General features: G+C 41.1%; 1 protein-coding gene across 2 annotated transcripts in view; it reads left to right on the top strand.

Moving 5' to 3' along the window:
- The window catches only part of OLFM3 (olfactomedin 3), a 145,310-nt gene extending 125,728 nt beyond the window's left edge, over positions 1-19,582 (top strand). Inside the window, exons 5-6 of one of the 2 annotated variants that reach the window (XM_075936622.1) lie at positions 9,095-9,201; positions 14,757-19,582. In XM_075936622.1, coding sequence (XP_075792737.1) covers positions 9,095-9,201; positions 14,757-15,434 — 785 coding nt within the window. In that variant the 3' untranslated portion in view covers positions 15,435-19,582. The remainder of the gene's footprint in view (positions 1-9,094; positions 9,202-14,756) is intronic. The other variant, XM_006119799.4, reaches the window with a different exon arrangement.
- The last annotated feature ends 485 nt before the right edge of the window (positions 19,583-20,067 follow it).

Raw genomic sequence — 20,067 nt, 5'->3', positions numbered from 1 at the left:
CCTCAAAATAGACATATGTCCTCTAGGTTCCCAACCTCCCCCACATGTTCTAGTGACATACAGAGAAGCTGCTAGCAGTGCCTCACTGCTCATTGGAGAATTCTGAAATGCATTCTGCTTTCCAGCCTTTCCTAGCATCTGCTTCTACACTCCTTCGGGGGTGTCATAAGCTCCTCCTCCTGTACCCTGATCATCCTCTTAAATCAGAAATTGCCGTCAGTGCAGTGACATTAGTACAAGCAGGAAATCAAGCCACGCACATCCATGAGAAGGTGCACTAGACTCCTTACACTATCACATTTAGTGGGTAAATATTCAAAGTCTTGGCATTTCAGGTAGGATAAGCATTGGACTTTTCTAATGTGCTCCGCACTGGCCTTGCTACTTCCACCAAAATCAATGCATGTTTTTCCAGAGACTTCAGTGGAAGCAGATTTAGATCAATACAGGCAGTCCCCTACTTACGCGGATCCGACTTATGTCGGGTCCGCAGTTACGAACGGGGCTGCCCCGGAGGACACGGACTGCGGGACCTCGCGGTCCTGCCGCCCGTGTACTCCGGGGATTTCTCCGTGTCTCCCTGGTCTGCAGACCAGGAAGACACGGAGCAAAGCCGCAGCGGGGCAGCCCAGGCGCTCTGCCCCGGGCTTCCTGGAATCAGCTGCTGATCAGTTTCAGCAGCAGCTGACTTGGGGACGCTTGGGGTTCTTAAGTTGATTCTGTATGTAAGTCGGAACTGGTGGTCAGTTTCAGCAGCGGCTGAATCTGGACGCCAGTTCCGACTTACATACAGATTCAACTTAAGAACAAACCTACAGTCCCTATCTTGTACGTAACCTGGGGACTGCCTGTACTACGTGCTTTTTTAGATCAATTTCTCCCGCCTTTAACATCTGCACTTTCACATCAAAAACAATGAATGGGACACATCCAGCCCACTTAATTAGTCTTATTAACAGAGGTCCCACAATTGACAGATACTTCTTTTACTGTTATACATATCCTAGTTTCTGTTATTTCCACTCGAATTCATCTGATGAAGTGGATTTTACTCATGAAAGCTCATGATTCTAGGTATTTCTGCTAGTCTCTAAGGTGCCACAGGACTGCTTGTTGTTTTTAAAATTATAGACTAACAAGGCTACTTCTCTGAGACTCTGTAGATCTCACCCTACAGATCTGTTATCTAAACTGATCTGAATCTCTGCAAATCTATCAAACAGGTTCTCATATGAATGTTCCAAAATTTCCTCTTCTTTGCTCAATGGAAGCATATAAGGGCCTTCCTTTCTATCTATCATCTGGTGTTTCTACTTCTGAGGAAAGTGAAAAGCTGAGGTGTACTACTGTCAAAAGATTATGTTCCAGGACAAGAGTTATTTCTACATTGCCAGACTTTTCTTCTGAGAAAAAGGAGCTCTTGGCTCTGAAAAATAATCTATGGGCAGTTTACATTTTTAGCTACCTCTACTGTTGTAAATAATTCATGTGGCAGATTGTTCCTTTGCCTCACTGATCTTTCCCATCTATATTTCTGAATTCATAACTATACCACAAATAGAGACCAACACTGGAGAAATCTGTGACGCAAACAAACCTGTACTCTTAAGGTACTACTGTCAGTCACTTACAAGTATTTCCAACTAACACCAAGATTCAGTAAAACAAAAATCAAGAGGTATAGTTGCTAAAGTCTGCTGCTCATTGCAGAGCTGTTGAAAGGACGTGCTAGGGGATAATTCTGTCATCTCCACTATTGTCGCTCTGCCGCCAGCATGTCTGCCTCCCAGGAATTAATTCACTTTCTATCTTGTTTCCAAAGGAAACAAAAAACCAACTATACAGAAAGCCTTTAAAGAGTTGGACCAAGAGCTTTTCTTTTCTAATTTATTTTCACCTCAAGGGAAGGAGAGCTCTGACATCTTTCTCATTCTGTGGGGCAGGGGTGGGGGGGAGCGGTTAACCAGCTTTTTTTTTTTTTTTTAAACTTTCTTTTATCTGGTCACTTTCCAACTTAAAACAGGAGCTAGAAGTCTTACCAGCTGCTGTAATTCAAACTCCCATTTGGATTCATGGGGCCCAATCAGAGAAATCCAGTGGGATTCACACTCTGATCTACCTGGACTCCAAGAATAGCATTGCAGAAAGCACTTCTGAAAGCCATGAGAAGGTTCATGTAGTCTGAGCCGAAGCCTGAACTAATCTTTTTGCAGCTCCTATCCAAAGAAGGAAATCCACTTTTAACGCAGGTTCTAGTAGAAGTTTCCACCTGAGAAGTCCTTGGCAGTTTGACTCCACAGATTCAAAAGGGAGAACTGAAACAATTAGCAGGCCCTGGTGTGATGGGTTCTGGGAAAGAACCTCTGTCCATTGCACAGGACAGCAATCTGCATCCTGCTCCTCTCCCCAATGAATGATTCCAGAAAAAAATCCAATAAGAAAAGTTCTTGGAGTTGTTGTTTTTTTCTCAGAATCTCTTCCTATGAAGAATCCATGGTTTTTGTACATCAGTCAGCTACAATATAGGACAGTCGTGTTTTATTTTCTTTGGAAAAAATGATGCTCACTGACATTTTATGGAGCTGATATTGAATATTCACTATCACCATTACCTCACAAACAACTTTAGCAACAAGAATAGTTCCCATACAGCCAAATGGACAATTATAGGAGTTTGCACTGGAGATGAGAACACCTGGATTAGATCATTACAGTTTACAGTTAAGTAGATAAAAGGCATCAGTTTCCATTTTTTTGATCAGAACGGAAAATTGGAACGACTTGCCACTATGTAGCAAAACTCCTCTTACTTCATTTATAAATTGTTAAAAGAAGGCTGAGCTTTATGTCAAAATAATTCTCATTCTTCAGATGTCCATGTAGAATGCAGCACCATGCTGGAAATACAGGGGAAAGTTGCTACCATTTTAAAGTTAATATTTAATATTAATTTAACACTAAAATTGATCAATAACAATTAACCAATTTAATAACATTCTTTAATAACTTGTTATAAAGAATGCCATGAAATGCCTTGGGAATAAATTATTCAGTAATAATTAACAACATTTTCATTAAAAACAACTAATACTTTAGCACAGACTGTGTGGTACTTTATAATGTACAAAAATACAGATTGCCTCAAGGTCCAATCTTGTGAAATCTTTACAGCTCCATTGTTGCATATGTGCAAATATATTTGTGGGATCAAATTCCACAAGACAGACATGGAGAAAATGAAGATATCCAGGCACAACATTTCCCAGAGAAGAGGACCAGTGTCCTTTTTAAATTGTTTTAAATTCTATTCATCAGATTTCCTTTTCTTCCGATGTGCCATTGGTTGAAGAGGCATTGCACATGATTTAGTGTTCGTGTCATTCATGGAAGTGAAAGGAGGCAGTGGGGCCTATATTTTCTCGGTTTCCTTCTCTGGTCTCACAATTCGTCTCTGCCCAATCAGTCAGCCCAGAGCCTCACTCTGTTTCCATGGTCAGTACTTAGCAAGCCAGCTGATTTGTGGCACTCTCAGAGGAATTCTCAACCATAAAGGTTATACACAGTGGCTCTAAGTAGTTCTAAATAGTACAAGCTTATCCATCAAGATCGTCACTCAAGTTGAGATGTGCTTTGGGGCCTCTGTTGTCGTTCTGAACAATTCCTTCTGAATTCAAATTACGCAGTGGTGCATATTGGATACTGATCTCGTGCTTGAGCAAAACTCTGACTGTCCATTGCATCCATCATCCTGATACAAAAATGGGAGTTGTAGTTTCTCTTTTCCCCTGCCCTCGATCACTCTGTGCCATCACCTCTCACCACAAAGCAATCTTGTTGAGAGGTGTGACCAGACTTTTGAAATGAGAACTGAAGATGCCTGTCTGAGTGCTGTCACTAAGGAGGGGTGCAGGCATACATGCAGTAGTGGGGGAATCCACTGTGATTTGAAAGGAGGGCAGAACTTCAGGCATATCTCACTACACTACATGTGTGAAAGTCTTAGCTGGGAGGAGGTTGTGCTACTAAAAGAGCTTGTCCTAAAGGACATAGGAGGACTGGGGCCATTAGTCATTTGAGGTAAGTGTTGGCTGCTTCTCCAGTGCCCCTCCAAATTACAGAGGGGAATACATTGGTTTACACTGTCCCTTAACCAGGACTCTCTGGCCTGGTAACATGCATGGTCCGGCATGACCATGGATATTCCTGGACCACAGGACCGAGGAACGGGGAGGTCTGGAAGTGGGGCAGGAGCATGGTAGGGGGAACCAGCAACTTAGTCCAGTGTGGGGAGTGAGGGGGCGCAGAATGGTGGGGAGTTCTAGCCCCAGCGGCCAGGGAGCTCTGGCCATGGACAAGGAGCTGCAATCCCAGTGGTGGTCATGAAGCTTCTGGGCCCATGGAGCTCCACTCACAGAGCCAAGAGGCTACAGAGCTCTGAAGCAGCTACAGAACTCATTCTATGCCAGTTAGGCCCTGGCAGCAGTGGGGCCAGCTTCATCTAGAAAGCCCCAGTGCTGGGGCAGCAGTGGGGCCAGGCTGTCCTAGTCTGGTGGCAGTGGGGGAGCACAGGCCATGAAGAGAGGGATCTCCCTTGGTTCAGCAAATCTCCTTGTTTAGGACCGGTTAGGTCCAAAGGTTGCTGGACAATGGAGGCCCAACCTGTAGTCTGAGAGCAGTTACGTTAGGAAGCCAACAGACCCGGATTATGCCAGATATAACTGACCTGGATCCAAAGTTACCTTTAGAGTGGAGATGGGATGGGATGAGGATAAGATGTGTTAGCCTTAATTAGTTCTAAATAACTCAAACAGATTCATCAAGTTCCCCACAGAGAGAGAGAGAGAGAGAGAGAGAGAGAGAGAGAGAGAGAAAGAGAGAGAGAGAGAGAGAGAGAGAGAGAGAGAAGCTTCGGGACTTTTGTAATGAACAAAAAGGAAAGGGAAAGCCAGGAACTGCAACAAAGACAGAGAAGAATGTGGAGGCAACATTCTCTTTTCTGAGGGTCTGTCCCTATATAAAACTAGAATTTTGTCTCTTTTTAAATATAATTTGCTAGTTAGTTAGCAAATTTCCCCTGCAGCAGTCTCCTCCTCTCACTACACCATCTTATGTGAGCCAAAATATTTGAGAGCCCAAATATACACTTGATCTATGGCCTGCTGACCAGTCAGCACTTGTAGTATAATGTACATTCATCGCTTTTCTTCTTCTTTAATTAGCCCACCATAGGTTTTGAAAGATAATTATCCAACAGTCATTTTGGAAATTCTAGAGCTAAATTTTAGGACTAATTTTTCACACATCTATATCTTCCTGAACTAAATATTCCTTTAAAAAATCCTTTGTTTTAGAATTCCAATTCTTTCAAAAATGGAAAGTGTCTTGTAATTCTAATTTTAACACAGTTCTTGAGTAATACTAATTATGTACTCTGGAAATTCTTACATTATTCACTTTGTATTTTCCATTAGTTAAAAAACAGCAAATGTAAATTAGTTGCGGTGATTAATTTCATTCTAATATCTTTCAGCACAGTGTATGTTTTCCATTAATTTGATTCTCAATTCATAATTGTTTTAGTACTTTCCAAATGGTTTATGATTTCACCACATACATATCCTTCACAACACTATTGTGCTGACATGCCATCTTAAATAAGGCTAAAACTTGGCATGACTAGACTATATTACTCAACTCCCCACAATGGAATTTTACAAATCATACTGGATTTGTAGCATTTAGGCAATGAATGACACTGGTAGCAGTTCTGTAAAAAATCTCTGATGAGACAATAAATACTATAAACTGAGCCAGGGGGACAGAATTTTTAAAAGTGGTGTCTTCTACATACTTAATAGCAGTATGTCTTCAAAAGATCCTGCAACTTCAGTCTGAGATACACAAATGTTTCCTTGTGTAAATCAACATTAACTAACTAATGAATTAGCTCCCTTCTAATGAAACTGCAAAAATACAACCTGTGCTATTCATGATATTGCCAGTGCATACTTAGATTATGTTAATTTCTGTTATATCCATTTCCCTAGCCCAGGACTGAATTCCTTTTGGTGATAATCAGTGTTCCCTCTAAATTGGGCGGCAGCACAGCTTCACAGGTGATTAATCAGCCCCTCCCAGTCAGAGGCTCAGGGCTCCATGCAGGGAGCTGACTGACTGGCAAGTGACCTATGAAGCTATGCTGCCCCGCAGTTCAGGGTGAATACTAGTGATCAATCAGAAGCTCCCTGAGCAAAAGCCCCATTATAAATTACTGAAATAGATACATACAATGCAGTGCATTCTTTCTCTTACATAAATAACAGAATGAAATCATGTGATTTGCTCCTTTGAATGATATACCTTAGCTTTTAAAGGGATTCTATTTGTTGCTCACCTTATCCAGCTAGAAACTGTATTGTGTGCAATAGCAGTTATATCAGAATGAATTATATATTTGTATCTAAAATACTTTATAAAAATCATGAAATATTTCAATATTTATGTTAATCTGGAATATTATTTTTCCAAACTTGCAAGGTTACTTATTCATTTATACCTTTCTATCTTATTAAGTCTTTTGGCATGTTATTAATGTCACTTAAAATTCAGATTTTTTTGGATTATTAGGAAGGTCAGCATTCAAGATTGTATTGACTCTCATTATTTCCTCCCAGACAACCTAACAAGGGTCAGTATAGTGGATTAGATGTCCACTGAGGAAGCAAAAGTTCCAGAATAATTCTTGTATTTGCTTTCTTCATTATGGTGTTTTTTTTCTGATTCCTTTGCACATAAATCTATGGTGGTTTTACACACTCGAGTCCACATCTGTAACTGTTATCTGTCATATATTAGATTTAATGATATGGTAACGTGGGACATAGCTACTCTACAGCGTTATTTCGAAATAACAAGGCGAGCGTCCACACAGCAAGCCAGTTATTTCAAAATAATTCTGAAATAACTGGCTTCTTCTTTCAAACTAATAAACCCTCATTTCATGTGGATGCTCCACTGCTGCTATTTCGTAATAGCTCCTCGCCAGGGTCAGTCAGGGTGCTTCTACACTGCAGGCCTTACCTCGAAATAAGCTATGCAAATTGAGCTACTTCAATTACGTATCTTATTTCAAAATAGCTTATTTCGAAATAGGAAGCAACTACACAGCACTTATTTTGAAATAGTAAGGAATAGAGCACTCTTCCTCCGACTTCCCTTATTCCTCATACAATGAGGATTACAGGAGTCAGAGTAAGAAGTCCTCCAGCTTGACAGTATTTTAACACTATTTCGAAATAACTGCCTGCTGCGTAGATGTGGACTAAGTTATTTCGGAATAGCGCTAGTTATTTCAAAACAGTGTTGCAGTGTAGACATACCCAGAGGCTACGTCTAGATTGCATCCCTTTTTCGTAAAAGGGATGCAAATTAGACGTATTGCAATTGCTAATGAAGTGGGGATTTAAATCTCCCCTGCTTCATTAACATAAAATGGCTGCCGCTTTTTTTCGGCACGGAGCTTTGCTGGAAAAAAGCGCCAGTCTAGACACAAACCTTTTGGAAAATAAAGCCTTTTCCGAAAGATCCCTTATCCCTCTTAAAATAAGGGATCTTTCGGAAAAGGCTTTATTTTCCGAAAGATCCGCGTCTAGACTGGAGCTTTTTTCTGGCAAAGCTCCGTGCCAAAAAAAAGCAGCAGCCATTTTTATGCTAATGAAGTGGGGGAGATTTAAATCCCCACTTCATTAGCAATTGCGATACGTCTAATTTGCATCCCTTTTACAAAAAAGGGATGCAGTCTAGACGTAGCCTCAGTGTAATTATTCCCCAGTTCTTCCTGGAGCTCCAAATCGAGGTAGCATGCCCACATTAGGGGAGCCTTCCTTGGACTAATTTTGAGGCTTTCCTGTGGTGTGGATCTGCTATTTTGAAATAGTTATTTCAGGAGTTACTATTCCAAAATACTTCAGGGGGTCGCTGAGTTAGTCTGTTACAGGAAAAAAAACCAACAAATGGTCTGGTAGCACTTTATAGACTAACAAAACATGTAGATGGTATCATGAGTTTTCGAAAGCTCATGATACCATCTATATGTTTTGTTAGTCTATAAAGTGCTACCAGACCATTTGTTGGTTTTATTCCAAAATAGTTTATTTTGAAAAAAGCACATAGTGTAGACATAACCTTGGATTATTATTCCAGATGTGCCTGTGGAGTTAAATTGATTGTATGGAGAGAAATTAGAAAATAATGAGCTGTGAACTAAGTCTCATAAACTAATAGCAGAGATTAGTCAAGTCTTTCTATAGATGCAAGTAGATTGGATTTTAGATCTGCCATTTTCAGTTTTCTAAAAATGAAATCCATTCCCCTTGCCTGAATCTTGAGTTGTACAAGGTACTGGGGAAACTGAAAACAATAGGATTTATTCGTATTAGTAGACACTGATGCCAGTAATGTTTGCAGGGTAGAGCTGTTAGTGCTGATTCACCCAATGGCAGAGGAGCTCAAACATAGCTTCTTCTGTAATCTTCACTGAGGTGTAAATTGGATATAATTTTGAAGAAAGTCAATTCAAAACCTTTAAGCATATGAATATTTGGATTATGCATACTGAGAATCTGCAATAGAAATGTCTAATTTCCCTTTTCTCCTTCTGACGTGTTAAGCTGTTAAGGAAGAGCTATATCTCTCAAATCTATTTGGAGGTAACATTAGTTTCAGCCTTTTCTTATTACATGAATATGGGGGAGATATTTTAGTATATTTTATCTTATTTTGTTTGAACCCAGAAGATATAAAAGTGTTTCAGAAGAATCTTTATTGACTTTTCTATATATATAAAAAAGCCTGTCTCCTTTTTCAATCGAGAAAATTTAAACTACCGGTGTTCATACATCAAAGAAGAGGAGTCACTTTCAAACGCCGCATTCCCCCCGCCCTCCCACCCCCATATTCATCCTGAAACCATTCTGTAGTTTATAGCAATTAGTCTTTATCTCTAAACAACTCTTTGACATCAGTCAGAATATGGTCAGGTTATATTGGAACTATTTGCAGCTTTCATAGAGTACATTTGCTTTTCTGATTTCAGCATGTGGCAAATTGATGAAAATTACAGGCCCAATTACAGTCAAGACCTCTGGAACCCGATTTGGAGCCTGGATGACAGATCCTTTAGCATCAGAAAAGAATAACCGGGTATGTTGAGGCACTGAATAGCTTTCAGTTTTATCTGCATGTTTTAATCTTTACAATGAGTTCTTTTCCTACATGAGATTTTACCAGCTAGTGTTTATTTTTTGTATTCCCTGCATATTTGTATTCTATATTTTGAAATACTTCAGAAAAAATGTAAAACTGTCCTCCTAAACATAATCCAGCTATATTACAAATTTTAATTAGTCTTAAACTGCTTGTTTCAGAAGGGATGTATACTTGTCTGTATTCTGCCTACAATTACACATTATTTTCTTTCTTTTAATTATATTTTCTTCAATGGCCAGCTTCTAAGAGCCCAATCCCATAGACAGTTCTTTCTGAGTAACTTTGTTACAGTCCTGCCTGGACTACCCACATGAACAAAGGCAGGGAAAACGGGGCGCTCACCCCAGGCACATCATAATCAGGGGTGCAAAGATGCAACAAGTAAAAATAATAATGTTCAACTGTAAAGAGCACCATGTGTGCTAACCTAAGGAGAGGTGATGCATAATTAATATTTTATCTTGGGCGCAAAAATACTTAGTTACAGCACTGAGTCCAGGAGAGCCAACAACCTTGCTGGGACCCTGGGCAAAGTAAGGGTCTCCACACTCCTGGAAAGGGCACTGCCTTGGTGCTTTTGAGTTGCTGGGCTCCAGGGCAATTGCCCCTCTTACCCTGCAACAGTGGGCCTGAGGTAGTCTCTCTGATGTCAATGTACACTAACACACATCCACGCAGAGTTAGGCCTTCAATGTGGTTCATCCAGGTCTTTATCTGATGAGGCCAATGCTGATACATCAGCACGGGTAAGTATGCTTGATTTCAGCCTGACCTACCCGAAAAAAGGTAAATATGTGTCTCAAAAATTTACAACTAATTTTTTTTATTTTGAGTTTTACAAATTTTCAGCAAAAGAAAATTGGCTTGTTTTTATTTTTTATTTAATAGAATCATAGAATCATAGAACTGGAAAGGACCTCAAGAGGTCATCGACTCCAGTTTCTGGCCCTCACTGCAGGACCAAGCACCGTCTAGATCATCCCTGACAGGTGTCTGTCTAACCTGCTCTTAAATATCTCCAGTGATGGAGATTCCATGACCCCCTAGGCAATTTATTCCAGTGTTTAACCAACCTGACAGGAAGTTTTTCCTCATGTCCAACCTAAACCGCCCTTGCTGCAATTTAAACCCATTGCTTCTTGTCCTATCCTCAAATTTTCTCCCACCTCTAACACCTTTTAGATACTTGAAAACCACTATCATGTCCCTTCTCAATCTTCTCTTTTCTAAACTAAACAAGCCCAATTCTTTCAGTCTTCCCTGATAGTTTATATTTTCTAGACATTTAATCATTTTATTGCTCTTCTCTGGACCTTCTCCAATTTTTCCACATCTTTCTTGAAATGTGGTGCCCAGAACTGGACACAATACTCCTACTGAGGCCTAATCAGTGCAGAGTAGTGCGGAAGAATGACTTCTTGTGTCTTGCTCACAACACTCTTGTTAATGTATCCCAGAATCATGTTTGCTTTTTTTGTAACAGTGTCACACTGTTGACTCATGTTTAACTTGTGGTCTACTATGACCCCTAAAATCCCTTTCAGCAATACTCCTTCCGAAACAGTCACTTCCTATTCTGTATGAGTGAAAATGATTGTTCCTTCCTAAGCAGAGTACTTTGCATTTGTCCTTATTAGACTTCATCCTGTTTACCTTAGACCATTTCTCTAGTTTGTCCAGATCATTTTTAATTTTGACACTATCCTCAAAAGCAGTTGCAACCCTTCCCAACTTGATATCTTCGCAAACTTAATAGTTGTACTCTCTATGCCATCATCTAAATCACTGATGAAGATATTGAACAGAACTGGTCCCAAAACATACTTCTGCAGAACCCCACTTGTTATGCTCTTCCATGTGAACAATTAATAATTACTCCCTGATAATGGTTATTCAGCCAGTTATGCACCCACGTTATAGAAGCCCCATCTACTGCATTTCCCTAGTTTATTGATAAGAAGGTGATGCAAGACCATGTCAAATGCCTTACTAAAGCCTAAGTATACCATGTCCACCACTTCTCCCTTATCCACAAGGCTTGATATCCTATCAAAGAAAACTATCAGATTGGTTTGACATGATTTGTTCTTTACAAATCCATGCTGGCTGTTACCTATCACTTTATTTTCTTCCAGATGTTTGCAGATGGATTCCTTAATTACTTGCTCCAGTATCTTCCCTAGCACATAAGTTAAACTGACTGGTCTGTAGTTTCCTGGGTTGTTCTTATTTCCCTTTTTATAGATGGGCACTATATTTGCCCTTTTCCAGTCTTCTGGAATCTGACCTGGCTTCCGTGACTTTACAAAGATGATAGCTAAAGATTCAGATACCTCCTCTATCGGCTCCTTGAGTATTCTAGGATGTATTTCATCAGGCCCAGGTGACTTGCAGGCATCTATCTTTTCTAAGTAATTTTTAACTTGTTCTTTTATTTTAAACTTCTAAACCTACCCCATTTCCACAAGCATTCTCTATATTAGATATCCCATCACTATCCATCTTCTTGATGAAAAACAAAACAAAGAAGTCATTTCCAAGTTTCCTGTTATTGTTTCTCCCTATTCACTGAGCAATGGACCTACCCCGTCCAGGGTCTTCCTCTTGCTCCTAATATACTTGTAGAACATCTTGTTTCCCTTTATGCCCCGGCTAGATTTAGCTTGTTTTGTGCCTTTGCCTTTCTAATCTTGCCCCTGCCAGTGTTGTTTGCCCATATTCATCCTTTGTAATTTGACCAACTTTCCACCTTTTATTCAACTCCTTTTTGATTTTTAGATCATATAAGATCTCCTGGTTGATCCAAGGTGATCTCCTGCCATACTTTCTATCTTTCCTACATAGTGGAATCGTTTGCTTTTGGGCCTTTAAAATGTCCCTTTACAAAACTGCCAACTCTCTTCACTTGTTTTTCCTCTTAGTCTTGCTTCCCACGAGACCTTACCTACTAGCTCTCTGAGGGTATGTCTACACTACAGCACTAATTCGAACTAACTTAATTTGAATTAGTTAATTCGAACTAAGCTAGTTCGAATTAGTGCACCTAGACCTAAAAACTAGTTCGAATTAGCATTTTGCTAATTTGAACTAGCATGTCCACATTGAGTGGACCCTGAACCGAGGTTAAGGGTGGCTGGAAACAGTCCCGGCAGGGCATCAGATTAGGACTTGGAGCGTGGAGCTGCTATCTCAGACTAGCCGAAGGCTGTGCTTAAAGGGTCCCGACCTCCACCCCAGACAGACAGTTCTCAGGGGTTCCCCGCCTGCAAAGCAGTCCTGGCTTGGAGTGCCCTGAGTGCCCACGCTCGGCACATCACAGCACTCGTCCATCAGCCCAGCTGCACTTGCCGCAGGCTGCCATCCAGGCTGGGGGGTCAATCAGGGGGCTGCAAGAGAGCTTCCACCCTGAGGAGCCTGCAGAGCCACCCCAGTCTTCCCTGTCGGGGGCTTGTACCCCATTCCTCCCTCACCTCCTTCCACTTACCCCTCCCTAGCCCCCCTTCCTGATGTACAAAATAAAGGACACGTGTGTTAAAAAATAGAAACTCTCTTTATTGAACAAAATTGGGGGAGACAGGGAAAAGGAGGTGGGAGAGGGGAAGAGAGAGGGTGGGAGAGGGGAGGGCAACTAAAGTGATCAGGGGTTTGGAACAGGTCCCATATGAAGAGAGGCTAAAGAGACTGGGACTTTTCAGCTTAGAAAAGAGGAGACCGAGGGGGGATATGATAGAGGTCTATAAAAGCATGAGTGGTGTGGAGAGGGTGCATAAAGAAAAGTTCTTCATTAGTTTCCATAATAGAAGGACTAGAGGACACCAAATGAAAAGAATGGGTAGCAGGCTTCAAACTAGTAACAGAAAGTTGTTCTTCACAAAGCAGAGTCAGCCTGTGGAAGTCCTTGCTGCAGGAGGCTGTGAAGGCTAGAACTAGAACAGAGTTTAAAGAGAAGTGAGATAAAGTCATGGAAGTTGGGTCCATGGAGTGGTATTAGCCAGGGGGTAGAAATGGTGTCCCTGGCCTCTGTTTGTGGAAGGCTGGAGATGGATGGCACGAGACAAATGGATTGGTCATTGTTTCGGTCCATCCCCTCCTCGGTCCCTAATGTTGGCCGCTGTCGGCAGACAGGCTACTGAGCTAGATGGACCTCAGGGCTCAGGGTCGGGGGTCTCACTGAACCACCCTGATTTTCATGCAAACCTGCTCCTGGGTGGCCACTAGCTATCCTGCCCTAGATGGCCACTTTCCAGTGGCTAGTGCAGACGTCGTGGATGAGGTGCACAATGTCTGCACTAGACCAGACGGGCGCCCGCCTCTTGCGGACCCAGGCAGGCTCCCGGGAGCCACCAGCCTGGTCCCGGGAAAAGGCGGAGGGCTGGGTGGCAGCGGGTGGCTGGTTCATGCCGTTCCAGGTGCAGGGTCTGCTGGCTCGGTGCTGGCAGGCTTGCACCTGGCACGGGCACCGTAGCCAGCCTGTGCCCCTTTAAGGGCTCCAGGGCCGACAGGGGGGCAGACGAGTTTCCCTGGTGGTGCCCAGAGTGGCCATCAGGGAAAGCTGGGGAGGGCTAGCCTCCCACTAGTTCGAATTAAGTGGCCACACAGCCCTTAATTTGAACTGCTTAATTCAAACTAGGTGTTAGTCCTCTTAGAATGAGGTTTACCTAGTTCGAATTAAGCGCTCCGCTAGTTCAAATTAAGTTCGAACTAGCGGTTCGCATGTGTAGCGCCTATCAAAGTTACTTCGAACTAACATCTGTTAGTTCGAATTAACTTTGTAGTGTAGACATACCCTGAGTTTACTAAAGTTAGTCTTTCTTTCTTCCTTGCTCCCTCCCTCCCTCCATACCTTAGCAGGTGCAAAAAGGGGAAAAGATGGGGAGTGAAACAAAGGAATAAAGTGTGGAAGATAAAAATGGGAGAGAAAGTTGATGGGGAGCTACAAAGTGGAAAATTGGAAAGTTGCCACGAAAACTCCTCCACACATTTTCATGGAACATTCTCTTTCCTGAAAATAGGCCATTTCAGCTGAGAAATTCCAACCAGTTCTAACCCTGGGTATGACTCAAAGGTTGAAGTCACACACAGTTTTTCTTCCACCCTTGGGAGTGTCACAATCTGGGTACAGAATGAACAACACAAATGACTCATGAAGCAGAAGCCCAACCTTTTAGAACACCTGGAAAGCAAACTTCTCTGATGCTGGCAGACATTGTGAAGGCAGCTTGAGAGAGGTTATTGAGTAGGTTTGAATCCAAAATGCTACAGTTACAAATGGCTTTGCAACAGATTAAATGTACAGACATATCCTGCACGTCTATAGGTTTTACAAGCAAGCCTAGTGACTTACAAATGGCCCTCCAGAAGACTTTACAAGCAGGTCTAGTAACTTATAATGGACTTCCAGAACATTTTTAAATATACTCGGAATAAAGCATGATAACCATAGAATTTTATTTCAGTAGCTCACAGACTATTCTTTGTTTTTCTTTTAGGTCTGGTACATGGACAGTTATACTAACAACAAAATTGTCCGTGAATACAAATCAATCACAGATTTTGTCAGTGGGGCTGAGTCAAGAACATACAATCTTCCTTTCAAATGGGCAGGAACCAATCATGTTGTGTACAATGGCTCCCTCTATTTCAACAAATATCAGAGTAACATCATCATCAAATACAGCTTTGACACAGGACGGGTGCTTGCGCAGCGTAGCCTGGAGTATGCTGGCTTTCACAACGTGTACCCCTATACTTGGGGTGGCTTCTCAGATATTGATCTGATGGCAGATGAAATTGGGCTGTGGGCCATATATGCTACCAACCAGAATGCAGGCAACATTGTTATCAGCCAGCTAAACCAGGACACGTTAGAAGTGATGAAGAGCTGGAGCACAGGCTACCCAAAGCGAAGTGCTGGGGAATCCTTCATGATCTGTGGAACTTTGTATGTTACCAACTCACATTTAACAGGAGCCAAGGTCTACTATTCTTATTCCACAAAAACCTCCACTTATGAGTATACAGACATTCCGTTCCATAATCAGTACTTTCATATATCCATGCTCGACTACAATGCAAGAGATAGAGCTCTCTATGCCTGGAACAATGGACATCAGGTCCTGTTCAATGTCACTCTTTTCCACATCATTAAGACTGAAGATGACACATAAATTTGTTCCCCCCACACACATACATACACGCACACTTCAAAAGTGTCATTTGTGATAAACTCTAAAACATCTTTCTGGATTTCTTTTAAGTTCTTTTTCATTACAAAACAAAAGCATTTTCTACTGTGCAATGTGTTCCAAATATGGCTGAACCCATCAAAAATGACCCATTGGAAATACAAGTATCTTAACTCTTGAAAACACAAGGCCTGCGATGACCTTGTCATGAAAAGCACTAAAGAGAATTTAAATGGCTAAAGACAGTTTTAAAAAGATTCTGATCTGCCTTATATTAGAGTCAGAGACAAATGGTGGCTTAAATGCATGAATGTCTTTTTTTACCTTATATCTTTTTTTAACCTGTCTATTGCTCAACATCAGGAAATATTTTGGTAGCAATCTGAAGCATAATGCACATTATTTATTAATAATTATTATTATTCCAAGTGAAAGATCTTAGGGATTTGATTTACTTTGAAAAAATGTATATGATTCATGTTGCCATCACACAATTTCTGATGCGGTGCTGTACAGTATGGTTTGAACTCTCTTGCAGTTTATGGAAGATATGTATTTCTACCATTGTAACCACCATCGTGCAATTGTATCTCTTCACTTCCGTGAAAGTAAACTAAGTACTATTTTTTATAAAATATATTGAAGTTTAATCACAGTTCTAAACATGGGTCAATTGAAAATGTTATCAAACATGTGACAGCAGGTCCCCAACCTTTAGCTGGTGGATGCCCCCCCCCCCCCACACACACACACACACATGGGGCATGGTAGCAAATCAGCACTATTCGCCTATCTCCACTTCTGCCAATCTCTGTTGATGCCATCAATTGGTTTGCACATTTTCTCTGTCCTGCCATTTTCTACCTTTTCTTCATCCCTAAATCATTTTCTTTTTTATGCATTTTTTCACTCTCTAATTTTGGGTATTATTTTGCTCTGCTGCTTTGTAGCTCTCCCTACGTTTAGCAAAAAGCTGCATGCTGCTTTCCGTGATCTGTCTATGGGGTCCTCCTTTGGGAGCAGATTTTCAAGGCTTACATGAATACTGCAGGATTAGAGGAGAGAGATTTAGGACTGCATGCTGGCTACTTTCTCAGCCGGCACTCCTACAGCTGCCCCTGTGATTGGCTGTTATAAAGGCCAATGTAGAAGCAGGGATGGAAGGTGGATAGCTTTCCTGGACTTACCAAATTCATTACTTACAACTACAGGAACCCATTTCCACTAAGGGAAGGCTTATCTGGGCATACAGTAGCTAAAAAAAGGAACAGAGAGTGGTCAGGCATGACATCTGATATCCATCACGATAGTTTCCTGAGAATGCCAACTCCAACACTAAGCATTGACACACCTGTTTCATATGTTATTTGATGCTCTCCTGGTTTATTGATTTAAATGGGAAATGAATTGCATGGCTAAACAAATTGCAACAGATACTTTGCAAAAAGTTCTAGATATTGACTGAAATATTATTGTTGCCTCTGGTAAAAATCAATTCTCCAGAAACAAGTTTTCAGTGAAATCTGTGATTTTTACTCATATTACCAGCTTCAAAACTATGAGGGACAGGAAGGGTCTGTTTTGAGGGGATTTATTTACTTAATTTGCAATTGATGTGGTATAAAAGAAGATGGTATATAACATCAAGAATGATACAGGATTTTATTATGTTGCCATGATGTATAACGCAGTTAATGAAAGCCACAAGTCTGCAGCACAGAATACAAAGGCTCTATTTCCCCAAGCTGTTGAGGTTTAGCATAAACACTTTTTCAAAACCTTTTACTGAGAAAATGGAAAATCTTTTTATGAACAATTTGTTCTTTTGTCAAGAAATTAAAAATGTGCTTTTTTACCAGCTCTATTTTGAAGCTATTTCACTTGTTAATTCTACCTCCATCATACCAAATGAGATCAGTTTATCTACTTCCAAATGTTAACTTCTTGAAGTATATTTGCTCTCAAAGTCTATCTGTTGTGCAATATATAGGCACACAAGGAAAGGAATAATAAACTTCTCATGCATGTTAAGAGTTAAAAAAAAATGTTTCCCAGTTGATGAAAAGGAAAGATTGCTGCCCAGCACCGTTTTCCCCCTCTCCTCTTGCAGGAAAAACAATGGTAACACTTCATATCAGTTACACTGAATGTTAGGACACTGGATCCATGTAAATACAAAATGCATAGCCACTGCCCTAACCCACCTCCATCAGGGCACATCCATACTTACGGGAAGATCAGCACTCCAAAGAGCGATCTTCTGGCCTTTGATTTAGTGGGTCTATGTGGGCCCATAAATCAAATGCTGAGAGCAGCTTCCACCAGTGTATGGTACTCCTTTTGAGAGGAGTAAGGGAAGCCAATGGGACCGTGTGTTCCCATCAGTCTCCTGCGATGTGGACTCAGCCAAGGCTCAGCTTAGGGTAGCTGACTCCCAATTATGCATTTTGCATAGCTGGAGTTGCATATTGCATACCAATATGGGAAATAACCATGCAAGAAAGATGCTGCTCCTTCCTGGTTGTACTATCACTGTTTTTTATTTTTTTATTTTTTTATTTCGCTGACACACCACCATTTATCTGGATTTCTTTCCCATATTGCCACCTCAAGTAATATTTTTAAAACTTAAAAAACACTGCCATTTAATACATCAGCACTATAATTCAAATTGTTCTCCAGATTCAATAGTTCAAATGGAAATTCTCCCTAATGTGGCAGAACACCCCTCCCCCCTCCACACACACACCCCTCAGCAGAAGCCCAGCTGGGAACATGGTCAAAACAAGTTTTATTCTCATAGTAAAGGACTAGATATACTGACAGATAGAGGTAGTGAGCAAAGTAATTTTAGAACATTTTAATATCTTTGGGGCTGATCATGAGCCCTTGATTCATTAAGGTAGAACATGCACTGACCACAACACTCCTGAACAGAAAGGTGCTTAATAATTCCCCTTGATGCCATGATGCTAGAGGAGAGGGAGACTTTAGGGACACAGACAGGTATCCCAGCCAATCCATGCAGATTCTAAGGAATGAGCAGGATGTAGGCAGTGGGACCCACAGCCTTTACACAGAATGGGACAGAAAAGATCAAGGATAATTCTCCACAGGGACACTTCCTTAAATCTTTCTGTTAATCTCCTCTAGCAAATTTTTCTTTTGGTAGGACCATCGGGAGCATTGTTATTCAGAAAGACTGTTCATCCAGTCCTATCTATCACAGCCTGTTAAGCAAACCAGAGAGACTAGTTGGGAGTCTATTTGGCACTGGAAGCACTAAAAGCAGACAATGGTAATCAATTAAAAAAAAAGTTGAGTGAGTTAGGATAATAGGATGCTTCAATCACTGACTGCTTATATCTGAGAATATTCATTTCCAGACAAGCCCAGAGGCACTAAATGTCACTCAGCTCAGTAGGCTGGATCCACAGCAAAATCCAGTTCATGGCATGATGTCTATTTCAAATAGACAACCACTGCTGGAATAAATCTGTTAGCTAATAATTTGTCATGATAATTGACTGCTCAAATGGGCTAGTTCTAGTGCTCAGCAAACAGTTAATAAGAAATTTTGTATCCATTGAACTTTATGCTATTCAAAAACTCCCTGTGAACAGACTTTGATTTGTACTAGTTTGTTTGTTGATGAGCATTTTAGGCAGCCTGTGAGTTGCTGCTGAATTCTTTGCTGCAAGTATTGCTATGAGTCCTTTGGAATCGGCAAGGGGATGTTGAGAATTTGGTAATCTAAATCACAATATGCTGACAAGTGCTACCTTTGAAGTTGTGGAACAGTCCAACTCAAGGTCTCTGTGCTGAAGTTCAAAACTTTCACTGCTTTGACTCTACTCAAGAAGGCATCTTTCCCTCATGACTCTGTTCTCCCTTGACAGCTACATTACACCAAACAATGAAACTCTAAAGAAACAAAAGGGCTGTGTCTAGTCTGGCAAGTTTTTCCACAAAAGCATCTGCTTTTGCGGAAAAACTTGCCAGCTGTCTACACTGGCCGCTTGAATTTCCGCAAGAACACTGACTTCCCACTGTCTGAAATCAGTGCTTCTTGCGGAAATACTAAGCTGCTCCCATTCGGGCAAAAGTCCTTTGGCGCAAAGCTTTTGCTCAAAAGGGCCAGTGTAGACAGCTCAGATTTGTTTTGCACAAAAAAGCCCCGATCGCGAAAATGGCGATCGGGGCTTTTTTGCGCAAAAGCGCATCTAGATTGGCACGGACATTTTTCCGCAAAAAGTGCTTTTGCGGAAAAGCGTCCATGCCAATCTAGATGCTCTTTTTCGCAAATGCTTTTAATGGAAAACTTTTCCATTAAAAGCATTTGCGGAAAATCATGCCAGTCTAGACGTAGCCAAGGAGAACAGAGTGTGCAGAAGACAGAACTTCCAGAGCTGCCCATTAGAAGTGACAATTCCAAAGGTGTGACAAATACTATCCTGGATCTCAGACACTGCAAATATTGATGTACATGACATTTATCAGTATGAAGAACAGAAGTTCATGCATGTCATTTGTTTCCACGCTGACAATCTGGGAATTCCCATGGTTTTTCAGTGCAATCTCAAGTAGCTGTTCACTAAGACACTCATGCTGAGTT

Source organism: Pelodiscus sinensis, chromosome 9 (assembly GCF_049634645.1).
Source record: "Pelodiscus sinensis isolate JC-2024 chromosome 9, ASM4963464v1, whole genome shotgun sequence".
NCBI classification, from domain to species: domain Eukaryota; kingdom Metazoa; phylum Chordata; order Testudines; family Trionychidae; genus Pelodiscus; species Pelodiscus sinensis.
Note: the sequence above shows the minus strand (reverse complement) of the source record. Positions and strands in the feature narration are given on the sequence as shown.